The following is a 26,719-nucleotide window of genomic DNA, read 5'->3' as shown; positions in this document are numbered from 1 at the left end:
TGAATTACATCTAGCCCATGTAGGTCAAAATTGTGAAGTACAGTTTTACTGATCAAGTAACTTGAGTGTGCAATTCTGGCCTGGGTCTTCTTTTCTGCTGTTTTCTATAACCACACTACAAGCTGAGCGAACAGTAAATTAAGCCGTATTGTAGTCTAATGTTAAATTAAGCCTGCACAAACTAACCTCTCCAACCAGGCCACACCTCTGAGTTGACTCTCTAGGAGCTGGTCTCCTGGGTCAAACCTGTTTCTCTTAAAAGGACCACATGTTAGATATTTAATTGACAATACATACATTACAGCCTGTATATGTTGGATTTAATAGATAGTGGAACATCCACAGCTATCCATTCCAGTAGGGATAAGCAGAGGCAGAGCCTGTGCAAACCCTCCAATATTCCGTTGAACAAAATTGGGATGCACATAGTTTGGTGTCACACTCTTGCGGAAACCAGTTGCGTAATCAGGGCACCACTGCAAGCAACAGCGCCGGCTGAAAGTTCATCCTCACTGCTGAGCTCAGTGGCGGCAGCACTAGAGAGGGGAAACGGGATATTCCGGAATCCAATCAGAAGGTGGGATGGCTTCTGTAATTCTGGAATGTCTTGGGAAAATCAGGACAGTTGTGTGCTCTGTTGCTGGAGTTGGGAGGTCTGCTCATGCTGTGCTCTTTGTGATGAGCTCAGTTGGATAGGAAGCATCACCCGATCTGGCCTAGCATAGCCGTGCAACTTATGCTGCCAGTTAAGATTTGTTTAACTCAATGATTTGAGTGGGTGTGGCTGTTTCTTCTTTTAAGAAGAAGCAGGAAATGGTTCTGAAACCAGTATAGTATGACCCATGTCCTGTTTTCTACCCCCATCAATTTCTCATATCTTATTTCCTGGATCTATAAATTATTAAATGTCCCAGGTGTGGCTTGGTGCCACAGACTCCCCTGGATCTGGGTGTAAAATAATTTAATATCCCAGAGCTACCAGTGCTGTTAATTTTTCCTTTGTGAGCAGCCAGCTTCCTGAACGCTGCTTGTTGACCGCATAGTTTCTGGATTCAGTAAAATCTCACAGCACCAACCTCACTAAATTTGGCAAATACGTACTCTTCCCAGAAAGTAGATCAAATAATAGTAGGAATTTAAGTGCATTTGTTGGAGTTGCCACTGGAGCTGGCAGACGTTTAAATTGAATTTCAGCTGCGATACCAGTTTCAAACTTTTTGAGCTGGCAATATATCGCACCTCCTCTCCCTGCCTGTCTGTCACTGTTTGAGGCAGTATGATTCTGAATGCCAATTGATGGAAACCGCAGGACTCCCATGCAAATCTTCTCTGTATCGTTCCAATTTTTTTTTTAGTATATGTGCCGGCGAAGCGAATATATAGTTCAAATATATGTTGGAAGTGTAAGGAAAAGGAGGGGACATTTTATCATATGTGGTGGGATTGTAAGGTAATTTAAAAAAATTGGGAAATGATATACAACGAATTGAAGAAAATGTTCCATTTAACATTTGTTAAAAAACCCGAGGCATTTTTGTTGGGGATTGTAGACCTGCCAGAAAAGTTGAAAAACATCTTCATGTATGCGACAACAGCCGCGAGTGTTCTGGTAGCACAAGGATGGAAGACTGAAGAAACCCCAACTAAAGAATCATGGCAAGAAAAATTGACGGACTATGCAGAACTGGCAGAACTGACATAAAAGCTACGGGACAAGGATAACTGTGACTTTAAGGATGAACGGGAACCCTTTACAAAGTATCTGAAGACACAACAAAGCGAACTGGACTCCTTGGCAGGTTTTGAATAAACATTCACAAACTTTTTATTGATAATAACCAGCTAAATAGTTTGAGGATCTATATAAATTTGTAACATGCAGAAAACAGCATTCTTAGAGAAACCAAAGACTGGAACTGAGGGAAGTCGGGGGGAGGGAGGAAAAATGGGGGGGACGGACAAGGATGATATGTTTTTGGATAATATGTCTTGTTATAATTTTGAATAAAATAATAATAATAATAAAAAGAAACCACAGGACTCCCAAAAGAGGGCATGTCTGGGAATTCCTTGATGTATGGCAACACTATGCTTGAGGGCTTCCCACAGGAATATTGTTGGCCCCTGTGAGAACAGGATGCTGCGGGTGGATGGACCACTGGCCTGAAACAGCAGGCTCCTCTTATGTGTGGAGTAAATAAGTGAATAAGGCTCAAGGCTCATGTGTATTTTTGGCTGTTCCCATGGCAACAAAAACATTATCTTTCTCTTCTCTCCTCTCCCCTCCCATGCTCTTTCTAGCTCATGTTGCCCTAACTCCTTTTTTAAAAACTCTTCATCAATACCGAGAAGTTTTCACGAACACATAGCAACATATAATATCGCTTAGCAAACAAAAAAGATATACGGTGGTACCTCGGTTTTCGAATGTAATTCGTTCCGGAAGACTGTTCGAGTTCCGAAACGTTCGTAAACCGAAAACTCAAAACGGAAATCTCAATATGGAAAACTCAATACAGAAGACACGTTTCTGGTTGAACTTCCAAGGCGCGTTCGAAAACCAAAGCAATTACTTCTGAGTTTACGGCGTTCAAGTTCCAAAACGCCCTGCGGGTGAGGGGAGCACCCTGTTGCAACAGTTCAATAAAGATCAAGCTTACTAGCTGCTTTGCTTCTCAATATTCTCTGGTTGGCCTCTGTTATTCTCTCCTACCAATAGGGAACCTATGTAAGGACTCTATATGGGCTCTTGGATACCCCATAAGGGAAAAGGGCATTTTTTGTTTACAACAATAGATACAGAGCAACCTAGAAAATATTTGTGTTTTGGCTTTACCCTGAAGAAAATTATTTGCTTTGGTAAGTTCATCCATTACGAATCAGTCCCATATCTTTCAATGCTAGCTCAAAATAATGAGATGTAAAGATCCTTTCCCTGTGCTTAAAGCTACTTCTGTTCTAACTCTTGAATAACTGTTTAGTTTTACAAGTCCTAAGATGTCCCCGTTTCCCCGTTTGTTGAGGTGGGGGAAGGAGATGAAAATTTTTGTGCTCTCTGTACCTGAACTAGCTGAAAAACTAGTTTTTCTTGCCACACTTAGCAAATATATTGATGTCATACTTGTTCCATAAAATATCTGCTTCCTTTTTCTGCGTCATTGCTCTCCAGGATACATTTCCTCATTCTATAGGCCTGAAAGCCTGGAAGCAGAGATCTCTGAATCCAGGCATCTCAAAGCAAATGTTGCCACAGACTCCGCCAACAAAGCATTTTCATTTGATTTCCCTTTTGCACCCTGGTTCAGTATGGAGCAGCAGTGTCCTGATTTTCCAGGGACAGAAGCCATCCAGGTTACTGATTTGATCCCAGAATGTCCTGGTTTTCATTCTTCCTCCCTTCCATATCTCTGAGAACAATCAAAAGTGGTGGAGAGATCAGAAACATGCACACACATTCTTTTTGGAAACAGAAGCCTTTGCTCTGTGTGGGGTTGTGTGTGTGTGTGTGGTGCAAAAACAAAGTCCTGATTATACTGAAAATAAGGTAAAGGTACAGGGACCCCTGACCATTAGGTGCAGTTGCGGACAACTCTGGGGTTGCGGCGCTCATCTCGCTCTATAGGCGAAGGGAGCCGGCGTACAGCTTCCGGGTCATGTGGCCAGCATGACTAAGCCGCTTCTGGCGAAATAGAGGAGCGCGCAGAAACGCCATTTACCTTCCCACCGGAGCAGTACCTATTTATCTACTTGCATTTTGAGGTGCTTTGAACTGCTAGGTTGGCAGGAGCAGGGACTGAGCAACGGGAGCTCAGCCCGTCGCGGGGATATGAACCGCCGACCTCCTGATCGGCAAGTCCTAGGCTCTGTGGTTTAACCCACAGCACCACCCGCGTCCCTCATACTGAAAATAAAATGCACCAAACAAAGGAAGGGTGAAGCTGGCATACGAAGCCTTCCTATACGTAATTTTGAAGGAAAATGTCACCAATCCATTTAAAAGTATTTGCAATGCTTCAGCAGCAAGCCATTTTCTTTTAGGGAACACGTGGCGTGTTTATTCCTTTATTGTAAATTGAGCCTTACACCGCAAGCCCTTATATGTCTACTCAGAGGTAAATCCCACTATATTCAATGGAGCTTACTCCCAGATAACTGGGTAAATACTGTACAGTGGTAACTCGGGTTACATACGCTTCAGGTTACAGACTCTGCTAACCCAGAAATAGTACCTCGGGTTAAGAACTTTGCTTCAGGATGAGAACAGAAATTGCGCAGTGGCGGCGTGGCTGCAGGAGGCCCCATTAGCTAAAGTGGTACCTCAGATTAAGAACAGTTTCAGGTTAAGAACAGACCTCCAGAACAATTTAAGTTCTTAACCCGAGGTACCACTGTACAGCCTTACACTGCAACCCTAAGCATTTTTACTCAAAACTAAGACCCACTGAGATTACTCTTTGGTATGTTCCTGGTCATTTCCCCCCTGACAGGGACTCAAGGCAACTTACAGCTAAAATTTTATTTCATCCCATTTATCTGTTGAAGGTGTTGTACGTGATCCCTTCCCTTGCATGTGTGCAGGAGATCAAACATGGGTGAAGCTTCCGGTTGTAGAACAGAATGTCCCTGTTTTCATCTGAGAAATGTTGGAAGTATGCAGTAGTTGTTAGGAGAGTGTTGGATTAGGACCAGGGGTTCGAATTTCCACTCAGCTGTGAAACTCACTGAGTGAACTTGTGAGAGTCGCTTATCTGTCAGCCTGTTTGCTGTCTCCCAGTGGCTGCAAAGACATCACGAGTGAGATTCAAATAAGTTGTCGCATGAGCACACTGAGGTTCACTGGTGCAATGGGACTTCTCCCCTGCACACCTCTGTGCCCCCTAAATCTGCTCTGAGGAGATTGAGGGAAACCACAGAACAGGTTTAGGAGGTCTGGGGGGGCATGCTGGGGGAGGATATGGGGGAAGTCCCATTGTGCAAGCGGACCCCACACATCCGTCCCACTTAGTGCCATGTTGAATTCCACCCCATACATTTAAAGCACATGACTTCTCCCAATGAATTATATAAAAGGTATGATGCTGGAAGATGAGCCCCTCAGGTTGGAAGGCGTCCAACATGCTACTGAGGAAGAGCGGAGGACAAGTACAAGTAGATTCAGAGCTGATGAAGCAGCTGGGCCAAAACCGAAAGGTCGCTCAGTTGTGGATATGCCTGGAAGCGAAAGGAAAGTCCAATGCTATAAAGAAAAATATTGCATAGGAACCATAAGAACCATGAACCTTGGTAAGTTGGATGTGGTCAAAAATGAGATGGCAAGAATAAATATTGACATCCTGGGCATCAGTGAACTAAAATGGACGGGAATGGGCGAATTCGGCTCGGATGACCATCATATCTACTACTGTGGGCAAGAATCCCGTAAAAGAAACGGAGTGGCCCTCATAGTCAACAGAAGCTACCAGCATGAGTTTGACCAAATGCGGGAGGCAGTGGAAGATAGGAGTGCCTGGCGTGCTCTGGTCCATGGGGTCACGAAGAATCGGACACAACTAAATGACTAAACAACAACAAAGTTGGTTTAGGGCAAGCACCCCCAACCTGTGCCCCTCCAGATGTTTTGGCCTACAACAGGGGTAGGCAACCTAAGGCCCATGGGCCACAAGCAGCCCATGGGGGTCATTTAACTAGCCCACGAGCCAATCCCGAACCGAGCCGCATGCTCGGCAAGTCCCCATGCGCTGCGCTAAACCAGCACAGGGACTCACTTCTGTGGTGCCAGAAATCGCGTCTGCACATGCTCAGGTGCCAGAAATCGCGTCTGCGCAGACGCCAGAAATCGCACACGCGCGATCTAGCCCACAGAGGGATCTCCGCTGGAGTGAACCGGCCCAGGCAAGGTAAACCTTTCCGACCCCTGGCCTACAACTCCCATGATCCCTAGCTGACAGGACCAGTGGTCAGGGATGATGGGAATTGTAGTCCAAAACATCTAGAGGGCCGAAGGCTGGGGATGCCTGGTTTAGGGTGCTGGGAATGGTAGATCTGTGAGGCGCAAATGGTAGATCTTTTGGGAAAGTCATGTGCTTTCAATGTGTGATATGGATTGCAGCCACAGTGTACTGTATACAGTGTTGTTGAGAGGATAAAATGGTGGTGATGCATGACTTTGCATGGTGCCTTGATCTCTCTGGAGAAATGGCAGGATGTAAATGCAAGAACGAAACACACACCCACTGTGGATTGAGCCTGATACTGAAGTTAATGGAATCTTGTGGTTTTAGACAAATCATGAAAAACAGTAGAAGCCCTGAGAATCTGTGCTGAGGCACTTTGGAATGTATAAGAGTATGCATGTTTTGCTTTTTTAAAATGGAAATTATCTTCCTGGTCAGTAGGAGAGAGTTATGAGCAGAGACTTATGGGGGCTATAAGGAAGGATTTATATGGTTTCTTGGAGCAGTATTGCAAACTTAGAAGCGAAATTGTAAAACTTTTACAACCATGTACAACAGGAAGAAAGTTATCTAAATCTTTGTTTTGTTGCTGTTGTAATAAAATGAGCTTTTACTTTGAGAGAGAGAGCAAAATTAGGGAGCATATAGTCATGGGAAAAAGAAAATACACCCTCTTTGAATTCTGTCGTATTATGTATTATCTGTTGTTGTTATTATTATTGATGAACAACAACACATGACATATTACACTGTGGCATGCTTTATTTTTAACAAATATAAAGCCATAATGGAGAAGCCTTGGGTGGAAAACTAAGTGCACCCTTACTGCTTCCATAGGAATGAAGAGGCTTAAGTAACAGACAGGTGAGGTTGTATTTGCCTAATTTTAAGACCGGCTAAGGAACAGATAGGTGGCGCTGTGGGTTAAACCACAGAGCCTAGGACTTGCCGATCAGAAGGTCGGCAGTTCGAATCCCCGCGACGGGGATTGCTTGGTCCCTGCTCCTGCCAACCTAGCAGTTCGAAAGCACGTCAAAGTGCAAGTAGATAAATAGGTACCGCTCCGGCAGGAAGGTAAACAGCGTTTCCGTGCGCTGCTCTGGTTCGCCAGAAGTGGCTTAGTCATGCTGGCCACATGACCCGGAAGCTGTATGCCGGCTCCTTCGGCCAATAAAGCGAGATGAGCGCCGCAACCCGAGTTGGCCACGACTGGACCTAATGGTCAGGGGTCCCTTTACCTTTACGGAACAGATGGTTGTGATTATGTCCCAATAAAACCACATAAATTTAAAGAGGGTGTACTTGTGACTGTACCTACGTTGCCCTTTGTCCTTGAAGGGGGTACCTTTGAAAGGTGAGGATTATTGGCAGGAAACCGATGTGGAGCTCTAATCCCAATCAGGAGTGTCAGTTTAGATGGCTTGAGCGTGAACGCCAAGGTGTTGAGTTTGATCCCCATTTGGGCCACCTGCATATTGCTGCACTGCAAGGGCGGGGGTTGGACTAGATGACCCTCGGGATCCCTTCCAACTCTACATTTCTATGATTCTAAGCAGTGCAATGACAACTTTTTCTTCCTAAGGAAAAGTGGCAGTGCTAAGCATGCTTTTTCTTGTAACACCCGCCCCACCAAACTCCCTTTTAACTCTGGCGGGGTGTGTTTCTACTGATTGCTCATGAAAAATTGCTACTGTACTTAAATTCGCCTCGCTTCACCATAGCTGTCAACGTTTCCAATTTTTAAAGGGAAATTCCCTTATTCCGAATAGGATTCCTCGCAAGAAAAGGGGAAAGTTGACAGTTATATCCCTTCACATGACACACCTGTATCATCCGCGAAGGATTACATCCGGCACAAGCCTGAGAAAAGGCCGACGTGCTTGCAGGATTCTCATCCGCGTCCAGGGGAAAGCGCTCTGCACATGATCGGAAGAGCGATCTCTGCTATTATTATTATTATTATTCTACGGGGCTGAGCCATTGTGTTGAACTAAGCTACAGAAGCACAGGCGCAAAGATCGAGGGGCCTTGTGTCCATGCTGGCTTGCAATCCCCAAACCAGACCCTCGCCCACCCCACACCAGGACCCCCCACCCCCCCGGGCAGCGCGTCATCTCCAGGCAAGCGGGCAAAGCAGCCGTAGCCACGCCCCCTCCCCTCCCCTGCCCGGGCTCGGCCGCTTCAGCGTCTGCATGCTTTTTTGGGAGGAGCAAGCGCACCAATCGGGAGAGGAGTTGCGACCTGTCAGCCAATGGGCGAACCCGGAGGCCGGCTCGGGTAGCCCAGGACAGAAGCGCTGTGGCGCCTCGATGACCGCGCAGAAGCATCGTGAAGAAGGAGCGTAGCCGGAGTTGTTTGCTGATTTCCACCCTCTCCTAATCGGTGCATCTGGGGGGTGCAAAAAAAGGTAACGCCGAGCAATTTCCTGCATGCTCCAGGGTTTCCCCCGCCGCCCATCTCAGCATCCTAATTCATCGCGGTCCCCCGCCCCCCTTAACCTCGCAGCTCCCAGTCGGAGATGCTCAGAGGCGGCACCCTTCCTGCCCCCCACACGCCTTTCGCATTTCCAGTCCCCATAGCCTTCCCAATCGGCTCCCATCACTCCCCTCTTATCTCCTGTAATCCCTCTGGAGGAGCCTGGCTCAGCGTCGGAGAGCGCCGACTGCCAGGCATGCAGATGGTCTCAGGTTAGCCCCCCGGCACCTCCAGGGCAGGGGATGCCGCCCCCCTCTCCTAAAGCAAAAAAATACCCCGGAGGGCCGCTGCGGGTCAGAGTCGACAGTGGTGAGCTCGGTGGATCAAGGGTGCAAGGCTTGTGCGTCTGTTGCAAGGCTGCAACCTATACACACCTGGAAGTAAGTCCCATTGATCTCAAGCCTGCAGACTTCTGAGGAGGCATGCCTTCAGCTGCACTGTAACTCCCTCCCCTTTTCCATTCTCATTGCTGCTTAGGTGGGGGAGAAAGAAGCTCCACCTCTCTATCTCCCTCCCTCCCAGAGACCTGCTTTTGGGGGGCCCCCTGAGAATCAAAATTAGTTCTGTCTCTGCAACCCTTGTTCCTTCTTCACAGTTGCTTCTGGTCCTAGCAACAGGGACGGTGGCCAGAAAACAATATATGTTAGTCCCTTTAATTCTAGAGAGCTGTGGTTTTTTTAGATCCCCAGATTGCTAATAGATCCCTTTTGATCACAGCTATTTGCCACACCTGTGGTGTGTAGCACAAGCTCCCTGAGTGAGCCTATCGACTGCCAATAGCTGCTTATTCCTTGCGCTGGCCCTGTAAAACTATAAAATGGGGTTGAATGTGCTGCTTTGGGGCATCTGATCCTGGGCCCTGCGATATGCAAGGACAGGGTGGGTCTGGTTCCACTGACCCCTGGAAGCTATTGGGGAGCAACCTTTGCTATGTGCTCATTGACTTTCCACAGTGAATGAAAGTAACTTGGCTTCCTTACTTACCTTTCAACCCATAAAAGAACTTCTCTAAGTCATGTGTAAGAAGTTAAATGAAAACTATTTTAAGATTGTAATGGTGATGCAATGAAAGCATAAAGGAACGTTGAATGCACAATGCAGCAAGTCCTTTTACACATTGGAAGAGCCAAAGGCAACCTTGAGTTGGCCTTCCTAGTCCCAGTGTGGATGTGCTAGAATGCTGAACTGGGCACCTGGATGGGTTTAACATTGGTTGTATACCAGTTTGACACACACAACGTATGCAGCAGTCTACTGTGGAGCTGCTGTCCCAGGGCCTGCTTGTCTTCAGTGGTTGAGCCTCTGGTTTGCAAGCAGAAGGTTCAACCTCTGGCATCTCCAGGTAGGACCAGAAATGTCTTACACCTGAAATCCCAGGAGCACAGCAGCAGTGAAGGGTTAAAGCCCAACAAGCTCTATTTGCTTTCAAAATGTTATCCATGCAATTGCTGAGTGCGTAAATAGAGCCAGGCATGGTCACTCCAATGCTGGGAGACTTGTTGGAGCCAGTCTTTGTAGACTGGCCACTAACATGACCTGTGTTCTGTTGCCGGCAGGTTGACATGGGCTAAGTGTATGGTGATAAACTTGAAAGCCAATTCATGTTGGGCAATGAATCTGTCCTGACAACTGACTGAACTGCTACCTCTTCTGGTTTTATGTTTGTGATTTGAAAGCGGTTTCAAGCACGTATGTGTGTGTGCATGCGTGCGCGTGTGTATAGACCTCAGCTGGGTAAAGGTAAAGGGACCCCTGACCATTAGGTCCAGTCGTGGCCAACTCTGGGGTTGTGGCGCTCATCTCGCTTTATTGGCCGAGGGAGCCGGCGTACAGCTTCTGGGTCATGTGGCCAGCATGACTAAGCCGCTTCTGGCGAACCAGAGCAGCACACGGAAACGCTGTTTACCTTCCCGCCAGAGTGGTACCTATTTATCTACATGCACTTTGATGTGCTTTCGAATTGCTAGGTTGGCAGGAGCAGGGACTGAGCAACAGGAGCTCACCCCGTTGCGGGATTCGAACCACCAACCTTCTGATCGGCAAGTCCTAGGCTCTGTGGTTTAACCCACAGCGCCACCCGCATCCCCTCAGCTGGGTTATCCTTTGCCAAATACCATGGAAATGGGGGTGGGCCGGTTAAGCAAAACTATTCTAGTCCATTCCTGGCCTGAGGTACTCATGGACCCACGTGAAGAGCTGGGCAGGGCTTTGGGAGGCATCCACAAGTTCACCTTCCAAGAGTTGAGGTATCTTGCTGAGGTTTGTAGGTATGAATTTTAGGCACCCACATGGGGCATGTTAGGTTGAAGGTCCTTGGGCTAGGCTGGGAAGCCTGCGGCTCTTCAGATGTTGTGGGCCTCCAACTCCCATCAGTCTCATCCAACGTGCTTATTGGTTAGAGACAAAGACAGTTGTAGTCCAGCAATATCTAGAAAGGGACAGGAGTGAGGTCCTGCTTGAGGTTTCCCATAGGCATCCGGGTGGCCACAGTGAAATCAGGATGCCGGAGACCCAGCAGGACTCTTCTTAGGTTCTTAAATAAAGTATGTTTAGGATTGCAGCCTTCATCTGGACTGACGGTCCTGCAGCCACGAACATGGAATCCAATTTTTACTCTGTTCTTAAGCGTGGATGCATTGAAAGAATGGAGAAAGAGAAAACGATCTGTCCTTTTATCCCCCTGATGGCTATTCTATAAGGTGGTAGAGATATGAAAGAGTGATTAGTCTGCATAAAGTGTCCTTTTAGCATGCAGAAGAGGGGGCTCCTCTCCACCCTCTGTCGCTTGGGCCTGGCTTTCCGTTGGGCTGAGAGATGTCCCTTCTGTTGCTATGGAAACCTCTCCCGGTGATGTGTTTTGGCAAACCGCTGGCTCTCCGTAGAATTTCACTAGCTGGGGGCTGGGGAGAAGCAGTTTGGGGGTGTGGATAAAACCTAGATTGTTACTAAACATTCACACTCTCCTCCCTACCCCCAACAAGAGGATGTTTGGGTCTGATCAGATGTTCTCCCTTTCAGTTAGTGATGGTTTTGAGGAGAAGCTATTTCATGTGTAAGACAAGGGTAAAATGTGTGTGAGAGAGAAAGGTGTCAGATTATCTCCCTATTTCACTTCCATATAACTGATTGTGTTCCCACTAAATACATTACTGGGCTTTCTGCCAAAAACACTGTACTGACCATGGGGGGAAATGGCCACTTGGCTTGATTCTTGCATTGTCCACCTAGCAACCAACCTATAGGTCGCCTTGGACAGCAGGGGAGAATAAATTCAGGCCACATCTGCACCAGACATTTAAAGCACTATTAGGGTAAAAAGGTAAAGGACCCCTGGACGGTAGAATCCAGTCAAAGGCAACTATAGGGTTGTAACGCTCATCTCGCTTTTAAGGCCGAGGGAGCTGGCGTTTGTCCACAGACAGCTTTCTGGGTCATGTGGCCGGCATGATTAAACCGCTTCTGGCGCAATGGAACATTGTGACAGAAACCAGAGCGCACAGAAACGCTGTTTACCTTCCTCCCACAGTGGTACCTATTTATCTACTTGCACTGGCGTGCTTTTGAACTGCTAGGTTGGCAGAAGGCTGGGACAGAGCAATGGGAGCTCACCCCGTCACACTGTTATACCACTTGAACAATCACTGCTTCCCCCAAAGCATTCTGGGAAGTGTAGTTCATTAAGGGTGCGGAGTGTCATGAAGAGGCCCTCGTTCCCCAGAGTTCCCTGGGGAAAGGGATTAAGCCACTCTGAGAATAGCAGCTCCAAGAGGCAGACTGGGGTCTTCTAACAACTCTTGTCAGCCTTAACAAACTACCGTTCCCAGGATTCTTTGGAGGAAGCCATAAAGCAATATAACAGTACTTTAAATGTCTGGTGGGGAAGAGGCTTCAGGTTCCAGAAAGATGAGCCTGAAGACCTGTGGCCCTGTCTGCAGACAGAGACAAATTATTTCATGAGGCGTTCTCCCCCAATAATAATAGTAATAATAGTAATAGTAATAATAATAATAATAAATAAATAAAATAAATCCCTTGCTCATATTGGCTCAGTTTCCTTCTAACTAGGGCACATTTCCTATTTGATGCCATTGTAACGATTGTAAGGTGATTGCTATTATTATTATTTATTAAATTTGTATACCGCCCTATGCCTGCAGGTCTCGGGACGGTTCACAATATAAAAATCGCAATATAAAAACATAAAATAAGTGATAAAAATGATTTTTTTAATTGTTCGTATTATACTGGAACAATACTGCCCTGGAAACTGTTGGGTTTTAGGCCCAGATGTCAGGGCATGGCCATAGCCAGGATTTATTTTTTGGGAGGGGGCAGGCTTTATGTGGGGGGGAGCAGAACCAAGTTATCTGCAACGCATTTGGTCAGTTAAGTATTTTTATTTATTTACTTGATTTGGGGGGGGGGCAGCTGCCACCCTGCCCTCCCAGCTACGCTCATGTGCCAGGGTATAAAATAAATTTGGGAGTCTGGCCCATTTTTTCACCCAGGGAAGCACAAAGGGAACATTTTCCCTCTGGTGTGCAGTACTTGACTTCTGCCCAGCGCTTGTAACAAACCCCCCACCCCTTTCCTTGTTTCGTCTTCTCCCTCCTGCATTCCATTTTTTAATGAGAGCAGGAGGAGTAAAAGAAGAATCTGTCACATTTTGTCTCTTGAGGCTGCTTTCCTGAGTTGTTCTTCTCGGCCACCCCTTGCAAGCCTGCTACAAGGGGCGTTAATTGGGTTGTTGTTTTTAATTTTGATTATATATTTTGTGGTTTTACATTGTGAACTGCCCTGAGACCTCCGGGTATAGGGCGGTATATAAATTCAAATAATAATAATAACAATAATAATAATAATACTCCCTCAACTGTACATGGCACATTAACAAACTAGGACAGCTGTGGTGGCTGATGGGAGTTGTAGTCCAAAATATCTGGGCCCAGCTGTGGTGGCTGATGGGAGTTGTAGTCCAAAATATCTGAAGGGCCCCAGTTTGGCAAAACCCTCCCTGGAATTTAGCCTCCAGCCCTAATATTTATCCCCCAGCGTACAAGAGATTTCTGTGGTGCCATCTGCCTTTTTTTGCCTCGAGGGCCGCCGCTTCTGCCAGCTCTTTGGGCAATTAGTTCGTTAAGTCCTCTGGGGCCAAGGGATTAATTAGCAGTCACTTTGAACTGATTAATAATAGATGGAGCTGGGTTTGTAACCGCTTCCAGCAGCCAGCTACTAAGCAATTCATTAAGACAGCAACCCTTGGTGCAGTGCATCCTGCAGCCTTCCTGGAGTGGAGCGGGGAGCATGGCTAAGCAAGTCAAAATAAAAGGGGAAAAGAACGAGGTGCATGTCGCATAGTGGTTACACTAGAGTGCTGCACAGGGACCCGGGAGACCAGGGTTAGAATCCCCACTCAACCATGAAGCTCTCTGCATGACCTTGGACATGTCACTGCCTCTCAGCCTGATCTACCTCACAGGCTTGTTGTGGGGATTAAATGAGGAGGGGGTAGAGAGAGAAGCACGTCTGCCACTTTGAGCTCCTTGGAGAACAAAGGTAGCTATCAATGCGGGAAATTAAAATAAATCGATAGACGTGCTCTCTTAGGAACATAAAGGTAAAGGGGCCCCTGACCATTAGGTCCAGTCACAGACGACTCTGGGGTTGCAGCGCTCATCTCGCTTTACTGGCCGAGGAAGCCGGTGTACAGCTTCCAGGTCATGTGGCCAGCATGACTAAGCCGCTTCTGGCGAACCAGAGCAGCACACAGAAACGCCGTTTACCTTCCTGCCAGAGCGGTACCTATTTATCTACTTGCACTTTGATGTGCTTTCAAACTGCTAGGTTGGCAGGAGCTGGGACCGAGCAACGGGAGCACACCCCGTCGCCGGCTCCCTCGGCCAATAAAGCGAGATGAACGCCGTAACCCCAGAGTCGGCCATGATTGGACCTAATGGTCAGGGGTCCCTTTACCTTATGACATTAAACTGCTTTGAGATTTTATTTTTTTAAAATATAAAACAGTATAGGTATTATTGTTATTGTTATTATTTTATTTTATTCCTGGAGGGGGTGGAACAGAACTAGACAGCCCATTGTGGCGACTGCAGTCCAGGTTTAAGTTGCCATTTGGCAATTAGATAATATATCTGGATTTCTAACGCTGCCAGCAGCTCTCTCTAGGATTTTCAGATTACAGTCTCTCCCTGCCATACCTGAAGATACTAGGGATTAAACCTGGGACCCTCTGCACACCTGTTCTACAGCATTGCTAAAGCTAAGCTGATGTGGACCTGACCTTTCCCTTAGAATCATAGAATCATAGAGTTGGAAGAGACCACAAGGGCCATCGAGTCCAACCCCCTGCCAAGCAGGAAACACCATCAGAGCACTTAGATAGGGAGGCCTCTGAGAGCACCAAAATCCAATAAATAAATAGTTTTCAGCTATTTCAGTGGTTTCTATAAAGATCTGAGCTGCTAGACCAGAATTTATCTATTAACTCCTTGGCTGTCACTGGGAGCAGAATGGCTATATTTCTAGGCAAGGCCCCTCACTCTTATTCCTCTGTCTTTCCTTCCCTCCACTACAGGCCACATGAAGCACTCTGCTCTTCCCGTCCTCCACCCCTGACACTGGCCGCAGGTGGCCATGGGGTTCCTGGGCTCCAAAAGTTCCTTGTTGGCGTTCCACCTAGGCCTCATCGCTGGCTTTGTCAGCACCTTCTACCTCATGGGCAACCTGACGTGGGAAGGGCCCCCACGCCTTGGCACCCAGCTGCCGCGTGGCTACAAGGACCCGGAGTGGATTGTCGATAGATCAGCTCTCTTCAGCGTGGCACACCCCCACCTGGAAGGTAAGGGCTGGAGGGGTTGTTGTTTAGTCGTTTAGTCGTGTCCGACTCTTCGTGACCCCATGGACCAGAGCACACCAGGCACTCCTGTCTTCCACTGCCTCCCACAGTTGGGTCGAACTCATGCTGGCAGCTTCGAGAACACTGTCCAACCATCTCGTCCTCTGCCGTCCCCTTCTCCTTGTGCCCTCAATATTTCCCAATATCAGGGTCTTTTCCAGGGAGTCTTCTCTTCTCATGAGGTGGCCAAAGTATTGGAGCCTCAGCTTCAGGATCTGTCCTTCCAGTGAGCACTCACGGCTGATTTCCTTAAGAATGGATAGGTTTGATCTTCTTGCAGTCCATGGGACTCTCAAGAGTCTCCTCCAGCACCGTAATTCAAAAGCATCAATTCTTCGGCGATCAGCCTTCTTTATGGTCCAGCTCTCACTTCCATACATCACTATTGGGAAAACCATAGCTTTTACTATACGAACCTTTGTTGGCAAGGTGATGTCTCTGCTGGAGGGGAGAGGGAGGCAAGTGTTATATAAGAAAAATACTGCTCCCTTTCCCTTATGGGGTATCTAAGAGCCCGTATAGATTCCTTAAGTAGGTTCTCTATTGGTAGGAGAAAATAACAGAGGTCAACCAGAGAATATTGAGAAGCAAAGCAGCTATTAAGCATGATCTTTATTAAACTGTTGCAACAGGGTCCCCCACTCCCCCATGTAGGGAGGGAGGAGAGGAACCCACAACATTGGTGTGCAAGCTCTTCTACATACTTTTGAAATTGCCTCCACTGTAGCTCAAGACCACCCCCCAAAACATCATATATACATCACAGAAAGAGGTGGTCCTGAGCAGAAATTTGAGTGTGTTGCTTCTCTCCTTTTGTGCCAGGATAACTGATACTGCCTTATCTGATTGCCTTTTCTGGGTAGCCTGGCCATTCCTTTGAGATGGTAAATACTTGGTTCCTGAAAGTTAAAGGGACCTCTGATCGTTAAGTCCAGTCGTGGATGATTCTGGGGTTGCGGCGCTCATCTCACTTTACTGGGACAAACGCCGAGGGAGCCAGCGTTTGTCCGCAGACAGCTTCCGGGTCATGTGGCCAGCATGACTAAGCCGCTTCTGGCGAAACCAGAGCAGTGCACGGAAACGCTGTTTACCTTCCCGCCAGAGCAGTACCTATTTATCTACTTGCACTTTGACGTGCTTTCAAACTGCTAGGTTGGCAGGAGCAGGGACCGAGCAATGGGAGCTCACCCCGTTGCGGGGATTCGAACCGCCAACCTTCTGATCGACAACCCGCGTCCCTTTAGTTCCTGAAACTCTTACGCATATTGATAGTGTGCTCAGCCTAACAGATACTTGCCAGACTGCATTTACAGTGAGGTGTAAGCCCCTACAGTCCAAAGAGGATTGGAAAGCTTTTCCCATTTCCTTCCTCCTTGCAGAGAAATATTTGAGGTAAATTTGAGAGAGTCAAACAAAATGGCTTCAGGATTGTTCTCCTGTACTATTTCAGGCACGTGGTTTATATACCGTACTTATATTTATATACTTATGTATGTGTTTGCCTTGTACATTTATGAACACACACACACGTGTGTGTATATGGCCTTAGAATTCCTATAACAAAAGGGTGGGAGGAATCTCTGTTGGACTACCACTCCATTGGTCTCCAGTCACCGGCCACGTTGAATGGGGTTGATGGGAGCTGGGAATGCAACAATGTCAGGAAGGATGCAGGTTCCTTAGTGGTGCAACAGAGAAATCTAAGTAGGGGCCTTTAGGTAGGAGCAGTGCTTTTTTTCTAAACAAAAATGTTTAGGGGTGCTCTCAATTTGACTCAAGAAAATCACCATTTTATAGTTCAAATTGAGCAAAATAAACACAGTAAATGGACAAAAGTACAAAGATTCACAAAACATTTAAGGGTATGCGTACCCCTGCATACCCCCAGAAAAAAAGCACTGGTTGGAAGTATGTCTTCCACTCTATTTGGGGTTACCTTTGAAGGTGACTCAGAAACTACGACTAATTCAGAATGCGGCTGCATGGGAGTAGCCGCCGGGACCATTTAACACCGGTCTTGAGAGATCTGCATTGGCTCCCAGTACGTTTCTGAACAGAATTCAACGTGTTGGTTCTGACCTTTAAAGCCCTAAACGGCCTCGGTCCTGTATACCTGAAGGAGTGTCTCCACTCCCAGCATTCAGCCTGGGCACTGAGGTCCATCTTCGAGGGCCTCCTACCCATGTTAACTGAGATCAGGTGTCCCAGTTCATCCCCTCCCCCCTCCCCTGTGGAGCCTGTCCCAGCCATTCTGTTGGCTGTGGCTCACTCCCAGGGAGCCCTGATCCTCTCCCCTTCAGAACAGAATGCAAACTATACAATAAACCAATAAAACAGTAGAAACTAATTTTTAAAAAAACCAATTTACAATTATACTAAAATTAAACTAATCCCCACCCCCAACAGAGCAAAAACAAAACAAAAAACCAAAATTTAAAAAGCCACAGATTTAAAACTATTTAAAAACATAAGTATTTTCAACATTTGACCCAACCCCAGAGTTTGTTCCAGTGAGTCTGGGCTCTTCAGGACTCACAGCAGGGCAATGTCCCTCTGGTCTCCCAGGAGTCTAAAGCAGAGCAGGGCGAGTCTGGGCCCCGCTCCCTAGGCCAGGTGGAAAAAGGCCTTGCAAGGAGCAGCCAAACAGACAGATAAACAGGGAAAGGTTCCTCTATTGTCTCCACTTTCAATTAACGATTTTGTGTTGGTATATGAAGCCCTGATGTTTTGTGAGTGGGAAGTCTATAAATACTTTAATAAATAAACAAAGTGCGTGGTACAAGCCCTATAACCGGAAGCGTCTATTGTGGAATATGCTAACTCCGTGGCCTCCACTTTCTCAGGTGAGGAGAGCAGCGTGGCTGACGAGCTGTATGACAAGGTGCGGATCCTGTGCTGGGTGATGACAGGCCCCAGTAACTTGGAGACGAAGGCTCGCCACGTCAAGGCCACCTGGTCGCGCCACTGCAACGTGGTCCTCTTCATGAGCTCCGTGCAAGATGACAACTTCCCCACTGTCGGGCTGGGAACCAAGGAAGGCCGGGACCAGCTCTACTGGAAAACCATCCGGGCTTTCCAGTACGTGCATCAGCACCACTTGGAGCAGGCGGACTGGTTCCTCAAGGCCGACGACGACACCTTTGTGGTGGTGGACAACCTCCGGTGGCTGCTCTCCAACTACACCGCCGACAGGCCCATCTACTTTGGCAAGCGCTTCCGGCCCTTCGCCAAGCAAGGCTACATGAGCGGGGGAGCCGGCTACGTCCTCAGCAAAGAGGCCCTGCGGCGCTTTGTGGCTGGCTTTGAATCCAAGGTGTGCAGCCACACGACCTCGGTGGAGGACCTTGCCCTGGGCCAGTGCATGGAGAAGATGGGCGTGGAGGCTGGGGACTCGCGGGACACAGAGGGGAGAGAGACCTTCCATCCTTTCGTGCCGGAATCTCACCTGACGGAGAAGTTCTCGAAAAGCTTCTGGTACTGGAACTACTGCTATTACCCCATTGTGGAGGTAGGTGGCCGTATCCTGTTTTGGGAAGGGGCGGGGAAGGTGGAGTGGCTCTCCGGGGTTTTGGAAAGGAGAGATGCTGGTGTTGAACCTGGGACCAATCCCTGTGCTCTGGGACAGCGTATCAGGAAGGAAATCATCTTTCACAGCCCTGTCTCACAGTGCTGAACTGTCAGGAGTAGGTCAGCAGTCAGAGAAAAACACAGTGCTGTGCTGTCTAGGACTGATGAGAGTTGAACGTAGACCTCCAAACAGGCAGCAGTGTGCATGGATGAGAGTTTATGTACCTGAAAACAGCCTGAGCTCCTATTCATGTTAGCTCTGAGTTAAGTCCCGTCCAACTTCAATGGGTTTTACCCCCAGGTAAATGTGTGTATAGGGACGCGGGTGGCGCTGTGGGTTAAACCACAGAGCCTAGGACTTGCCAATCAGAAGGTCGGCGGTTCAAATCCCCGCAACGGGGTGAGCTCCCGTTGCTTGGTCCCTGCTCTTGCCAACCTAGCAGTTCGAAAGCACGTCAAAGTGCAAGTAGATAAATAGGTACCGCTCCAGCGGGAAGGTAAACGGCGTTTCCATGCGCTGCTCTGGTTCACCAGAAGCGGCTTAGTCATGCTGGCCACATGATCCGGAAGCTGTACGCCGGCTCCCTCGGCCAGTAAAGCGAGATGAGCGCCACAACCCCAGAGTCGGCCACGACTGGACCAAATGATCAAGGGTCCCTTTACCTTTTTAAGTGTGTGTATGGCAATAGGCCAAAGTGAGCTATAATCAAGGCCCAACCTGCTCCTTCACGCGTTGCAGCTGTCAGAACTGATAACGTTTTGATAGGGCAATATTTGCTGCTCTCACCTACTCCTGGTATTTATTTAACCAGAACAACAAACATCCTTTTTGCTACATCAGTGCAGGACTTGCATTCAATCCTGGTGCCTGTTGTCATTGGTGGGGCATGGTAGTTCCTGGCAGGCAGCTGGCCTTACGTTTCCCGAATCAGAAGTCTCCTCTGATAAATCCTGTGCATGCCATAGCTAGGAGAAGCACCTTCAACAGTAGGGACAGGGGTGAGACTTTGCTCTTTGGTTAGGGAGAGTGTCTTTGCCTTTCACTGGTGAAAGATTCTGGAGGTACGATCCCAGATTCATGTGGTTTTCTAACAGAGGCAAGAGGTCTGTGTGCTCCAGCCATTCCCAAAGCGTTTCCCTCCAGCTGTCAGTGATGTGTGGATTTTACCCAGTGAGTGATGCTCAAACCTGGTTTCATTCCTTTCCTAAGGCGTGTTTTTCCACCCTGAGCTTTCAGCAGTTGGAAGTTTCTCTGTGAGGGCAGCAATTTGTGGCACCCCTGTGGATAAGGTGATAGAGTTAATAGCATTAGGCATTTTGCCCTGCTTTGTGCAGGAGGATGTAGCAAGGGAAGGAGCAAAGAGGGTCTCCTACCTTTGGTTTTCCTTTTTTTTTAATCTGAGTGGCATATATGAGGGGAGGCTCACAGGTACTTAGTCAGAAAAGGGGAATGTTCGGAATACGGAAGGTAAAGTTGCCCGAAATATGAGTGGCCTGAGAACTGAGAAGACCGAGGGGATTAAGTAATTAGGTTAACTTGTGTTTAGCTGTGAGATGCATGAAAGAGAGCCAACAGGATTGCTCTGCTTCAGGGAGACCTTTTTTTTGTCTAGTGTGAATATGGGCTGTTTGGTTAGGGAGCGTGTCTAACCTCGCCTTATGAGGAATGGCTAAGGGAGCTGGGCATGTTTAGCCTGGAGAAGAGGAGGTTAAGGGGTGATATGATAGCCATGTTCAAATATATAAAAGGATGTCACATAGAGAAGGGAGAAAGGTTGTTTTCTGCTGCTCCAGAGAAGCGGACACAGAGCAATGGATCCAAACTACAAGAAAGAAGATTCCACCTAAACATTAGGAAGAACTTCCTGACACTAAGAGCTGTTCGACAGTGGAATTTGCTGCCAAGGAGTGTGGTGGAGTCTCCTTCTTTGGAGGTCTTTAAGCAGAGGCTTGACAACCATATGTCAGGAGTGCTCTGATGGTGTTTCCTGCTTGGCAGGGGGTTGGACTCGATGGCCCTTGTGGTCTATTCCAACTCTATGATTCTATGATTCTCTGGAAACTTCATTTATACTGGAAACCAGCACTGCTTCTTCACCAGTGGTGCTGGGGTAGGCAGGTTGCCCTCAGAGATGCTACCCTAGGGCTTCTGCTACCTGAGGTAGCTACCTCAACCCACCTCATGGCAGACAGGCCCCAATACCAGGGATAAGGAACTGGATCTGACCAGTGGGCGGGGTCCTTACCTCCATGGCCCACTGTGGGCCAAGTTTTACAGTGGGTGTGGCCACTCACCTGCCAGTCACCTGACATCATTCTGTTTTTCTAGCCCAGGCTTCCTCAACCTCGGCCCTTCAGATGTTTGAGACTACAATTCCCATCATCCTTGACCACTGGTCCTGCTAGCTAGGGATCATGGGAGTTGTAGGCCAAAAACATCTGGAGGGCCGAGTTTGAGGAAGCCTGTTCTAGCCTGTCTTTCACCATCTTCCATTTTTTATAGCCCAAATGGAAGGGGCGTGAAGTGGCTGCTCTGCTGAAACTAAGCAGACCTAGGACTGGCCAATAGCTGAATGGGAGAAAATCTGGAACCTTGAGCTCCGTCGTGGAAGAAAGTTGGGAGGACATAAATGCAACCCAGATATTGGTAGACTACAACTCCTGTGGCGTTTGCCTCCTAGGATGGGTCATAAGGAAAGGGTTAAAATAGGTGTTATGTGATTGGCCAGTGAGAATGCAAGGGGGGAATAAAAGTTGGAATGGGAGGTTTTGAAAGTCAGTTGAGGTTAGGGAGTTGAGGGTTGAGGTTTGGGAGTTGAAGAAGGAAGAGGGAGGTTTAGGTGTGGGTTGGTAGAGTTGTATTGTGAGAGAGTGAGAGGAATTGTTAGGTGGAGTCAGATAGATAGTTGGAATAATCAGTTTGGAGTTGTTAGAAACTAAGAATAAGAAACTGACAAGAGAAAAATTAACTGAAACCATAAGCTTGTTCCTGCATTTAAAAATAAACTTGCTTATTTGTTTATGTTAACAACTGACTGGACTCCGTATGTCCCCGTGAGATACGGGGTGGTGGCAGCGGAAAAAGCAATCGCAGTGGCGGCACAGGGTCAATAGACCGTCAAACGTCCGGGGGCCCTGTGTGTGATCGCCACAAGTCCCATCATCCCCAGACAGCATGGTCAGTGGTCAGGGAAGATGAGAGTTGCAGTCTAACAGCATCTAAAGGGCCACAGCTTCCCCAATCCTGATTTAATAAATGAATTAATTTTTTTTAATTCTCGAGTCCATTGCCAAACACACCCAGATTCTTTGGAGAGTTGCTGTCCGGTGCAGAATACCTTCTGCAAAATAAGCAAGTACCGTATTTTTCGCTCTATAGGACGCACTTTTCCCCCTCCAAAAATTGAGGGGAAATGTGTGTGCATCCTATGGAGCGAATGCAGGCTCCTTGGCTTCAGCGATAGCAACGCTAAGCCTCCGAAGGGCAGAGGGAGCGCTCCCTCCGCGCTCCGGAGGCTACGCGTTGCTATCACTGAAGCCTGGAGAGCGAGAGGGGTCGGTGAGCACCAACCCCTCTCGCTCTCCAGGCTTCAGGGATAGCCGTGCGCAGCCCCTCCAGCAGAGAGAGGCTGCACGTGGCTTTGCCTTCTTTAGCCCCGCACAGCCTCTCCCGGCAAGGAGAGCTTGTGCGGGGCTAAAGAGGAAGCCAAAACAGCCAGTGGGATCCATCCTGCTGGCTGCCTTGGCTTGTGCCATAGCCGCGCGCAACCCCTCCGGCAGGGAGAGGTTGCGCGCAGCCTGTACGCTGCTCTTAGGGGCTGGGGGGGGGGGGAAATAAGATTTTTTTTCTTGATTCCCCCCCCCAAAAAAAAACTATGTGCACCCTATGGTCCGGTGCGCCCTATGGAGCGAAAAATACGGTATGTACTTATTTATTTGAATAATTAGTTCAGCTTGCTAAATGTTGCAGAATCACAATTTTTACTTCTTTCTTAATGATGCAGAGTGCACACCCAGCCCTATTCTCATTGGATGGCCGGGGGTCGTGGATGATGGACTCAAATTCCCATTACCCCTGACGGTTGACCATGTTGGCTAAGGGTGATGGGAGCTGGAGCCCCACAGAATCTAGAGGGCCTCAGCTTCTCCATTCCTGACTTAGAGAATGCCTGGCATTTCTGATAAACATGCATTTCTGCATGTGGGGTTCTTATAAAGGAATGATTGGCACTAAGCTTTGCGTTGCCTGACCCTTTTAGGAGGCCATTTACCAGTTCCACCCAACCCCCAACCTCATGTTTCCTGAAGCTTCTTATGCCCCTTTTCCTTAATCCAACTAAGGCTATTGCTTTAGTCAGTAATGGGATGAAGGTTTCCTGCGACATACATAGATGGTAGGAGTGGACAGCAAAACAAAAGGCCATGTCTGCTGAGATGGATGTAAGGGAAAGAGGAAGGAGCAGGCCATTGGAACGCTAGACCTGTCTCAGCAGAAGGACTCATGTCACCCCATCTCCTTGACCACACCTGACCTGCAAACCAGCCTGTGTGCTCGACCAACACGTGGGATGAACTTGGAGTCCTGATTCAGCACAGGGGGATTAGCCCTTTACCCATTGTGTAATCAGTCCTCGGATAACAAAACTGCAGCTTAGAATCAAGGATGCGTAATTTGATCGCAAAACCGGATTCTTGATCAACGTGCAGGTTGTTCCAGAGTTATTGCAGGGAGGATGAACTGGGCAAGCAGCAATCAGATTGGCAGCTTTGTTACATCTGTGGCTGTGTCACAAGCCAATATTGTAGGCTGCCCTGATGGATAGGTAAGCAGGCAGGGTCCTCCATTACACCACAAGTTTTCCGGTGAGAGCATCCTCAGATTTGTCTGCGGCTTCTGCCGTTCTCTGTGGTTGTCACTTCTGCTTCTTGTGGCATACGGAAAAAAGGGATGCGGGTGGCGCTGTGGTCTAAACCACTGAGCCTCTTGGACTTGCCGATCAGAAGGTCGGCAGTTTGAATCCCCGCAACAGGGTGAGCTCACGTTGCTCTGCCCCAGCTTCTACCAACCTAGCAGTTTGAAAGCACGCCAGTGCAAGTAGATAAATAGGTACCTCTGTGGCTGGAAGATAAATGGCATTTTTGTGCGCTCTGGCTTCCGTCACAGTGTTCTGTTGCACCAGAAGTGTTTTAGTCCTGCTGGCCACATGACCTGGAAAGCTGCCTGTGGACAAATGCCGGCTACCACAGCCTGAAAGCGAGATGAGCGCCACAACCCTATAGTTGCCTTTGACTGGACTTAACCATCCAGGGGTCCTTTAAAGGTAAAGGGACCCCTGACTATTAGGTCCAGTCGTGACCGACTCTGGGGTTGCGGTGCTCATCTCGCTTTATTGGCAAAGGGAGCTGGCGTACAGTTTCCGGGTCATGTGGCCAGCATGACTAAGCCTCTTCTGGCGAAGCAGAACAGCGCACGAAAACGCCGTTTATCTTACCGCTGGAGGGGTACCTATTTATCTACTTGCACTTTGACGTGCTTTCGAACTGCTAGGTTGGCAGGAGCTGGGACCGAGCAACGGGAGCTCACCCCGTCGAGGGATTCGAACCGCCGACCTTCAGATCAGCAAGTCCTAGACTCTGTAGTTTAACCCACAGCGCCACCCGTGTCCCTTTTCCAGGGGTCCTTTACCTTTGCCTTTATGGAAAAAGGACAGCTGTTCAGCTAGCGAAGCAACAGTGAAGGGGATGGCTTTCCTCGCATGCTGCGTGGTCCACAGCTAACCCTGTTTTTCCTTTGCTCCTCCTAGGGTCCCCAGTGCTGCTCCGACTTGGCCGTCTCCTTTCACTACGTGAGTTCAGAGTTGATGTACACCTTGGAATACCTGTGCTACCACCTTCGTGCTTACGGCTACAGGTATCGCTACCACCCGCCTTTGCCTGAGAATGCTGCTCATCTCCAGCCCCGCCCTCGGGGGGAAGCCCCGGAGAGGACCAATAATACTACACTGCAGACCGAGAAGAAGGTGTAGGGGCGGATCCTTGGCACGTGACCCTTGAGCAGAGCGGCCCAAGCCAGCCATCCTCGGACAAGACCAGTGCTCCTGTTATGGGGCCATCTACGCGGGGAAAAGCAACAAGAGCTGAGCAGGCCACAAGCTGAGAGATTTCTTTTAATCCCTAAAGGTGTGTGTGCACGCACACTTGCCACACAAGGGGTCTTGCACATGGCAGAGGAGCCATTCTTATTTGTGTGCTGAGAAGCAAATGGCACTGCTTGGCCTATCCTATGCTCGCTCGTTTTCCTACTGCAAACTGGAGAGGCCCAAGCCTTCCATTCGCTGTAAAGCAGTTTCTTGCTTAGTAAGTGCTCTTGATGCACTGGGGTGGGGAGACTGGTCCCTGGGTGGTGGGGAAGAAGAGGGGATAGAGGGTCTCTTGTGGGTCCTGGAAGGGAGAGCCGAACTCACAAGGGGGTGGTGCCTGCCGCCATCACAAGAAAGAGGCACAACTGCATGGCCATAGACTGAGCAAGGAGAGCACCACAGCGTAGGGCTTGGGTTTTACCACTGGAGAAAGAATAGTAAGGCTCCTGGCTGGTCAGTGGTTGGTGCCATTGTGGTAAGAGGGACCCAGCACTACAAGAGGGGGACGCACGGTCCGTTTGCACCCTTGCAAGCTGTATTCGGGGTCTCGCAGTTGATACTATAGGATGAAGTGCTTGTATCTCCTGTGCCTGCAATTCCCCCCCATTATTAGGTTTCTTGATACCAAAGCCTAATAATTAAGCCATCTGCCTTTAACGTTCCAAGTCGGGGTTCTTCACTCTTGGGTCCCCAGATGTTGTTGGACCACGAGTCCCATCAGTCCAAGCCAACATAGCCTTGTTGTTTAAGGGAAAGAGAAGGAGAGAATAGGAAGAACAGAGAGCTGGCAGGTAAGCAATTAAAAAAGGTAGGGGGATGTTTTTTTAAAAAAGTGGCAATTTGTGGCTTAAGGCAGGTCCCAAATCTGGAAAGGCTAAAGACCTGTGAGCCTGCAGTTGTTTCTCAACTGCACATTCCATCATCCTCGACCATTGGCCATGCTGGCTGGGGCAGATGGGAGTTGTAGTTCCGCAGCATCACCACTCCTTGTATGAGACACCCTAACTGTGCATGGTCCTCAACATTCACATGAATAAAGATGCTGCTGTATTATGGCCATCTCAAAAAGTGATGTTTTGTGCGAGAACCAATAGGTGAGTTGGACTGAGGCAGTTGTATCAGGTGGAAATCATGGCCCCCTGCTGCCACTGCTGGATAAGCAAGGAGAACGCTGCAGCTTCTGGCGAGATATTGTAGAGCTCACAAGATATCACTGCTGCTTCTCCGTGGAAGGGGGCAGGGGGGAGATGCACCTGCCCCCTTCCACTCACTGGAGAAGCAAGGAGAAGTGGCCTCAGCTTCTGAGTTCTGGTGAGATCTCATGGACTTCTCACGAGATCTTGCCAGAAGCTGCAGCCGCGCAACCTCAGTAAACAAGACTTCGGTGGAGGGATATCAGCCGTGAGGTGGGTGGCACCTTCCCATTTTGCCTCTGTATGGGTTGGTGGGTGAAACAGGACAGGACAGCCCTGGTTTGCAGGCAGAAGAACAAGCAAAAGTCAGGCAGTGTGAGAAAGCCTGAAAGCGTTATTGCTCCTTGCTGTGTCACTAGATTTGAACGTTCTTGTGTTTTTTGCCTGGTGGGTTAGTCTCTTGATCATTTGATGGTCCCAAGTGCCCCCTGGTGGCTATTACATGCCATTTTATGGTTACGGTAAGACTTTTTACCG

General features: G+C 48.4%; 1 protein-coding gene across 4 annotated transcripts in view; it reads left to right on the top strand.

Moving 5' to 3' along the window:
• LOC310671576 (glycoprotein-N-acetylgalactosamine 3-beta-galactosyltransferase 1-A-like) overlaps positions 1-26,139 on the top strand; it is a 33,824-nt gene extending 7,685 nt beyond the window's left edge. For 2 of the 4 annotated variants that reach the window (XM_083427859.1, XM_083427858.1), the window contains exons 2-4: positions 15,022-15,285; positions 18,186-18,850; positions 24,714-26,139. In XM_083427859.1, the coding sequence (XP_083283985.1) occupies positions 15,081-15,285; positions 18,186-18,850; positions 24,714-24,935 (1,092 nt within the window). In that variant the 5' untranslated portion in view covers positions 15,022-15,080 and the 3' untranslated portion in view covers positions 24,936-26,139. Of the gene's footprint in view, positions 1-8,145; positions 8,362-13,253; positions 13,773-15,021; positions 15,286-18,185; positions 18,851-24,713 lie in introns of those variants that run through there. The other 2 variants (XM_083427857.1, XM_083427860.1) reach the window with 2 other exon arrangements.
• The last annotated feature ends 580 nt before the right edge of the window (positions 26,140-26,719 follow it).

This window comes from Podarcis tiliguerta (genome assembly GCF_965153285.1).
Source record: "Podarcis tiliguerta genome assembly, chromosome: 2".
Taxonomy (NCBI): Eukaryota; Metazoa; Chordata; class Lepidosauria; order Squamata; family Lacertidae; genus Podarcis; species Podarcis tiliguerta.
This window is presented reverse-complemented; position numbering and strand designations above follow the sequence as displayed.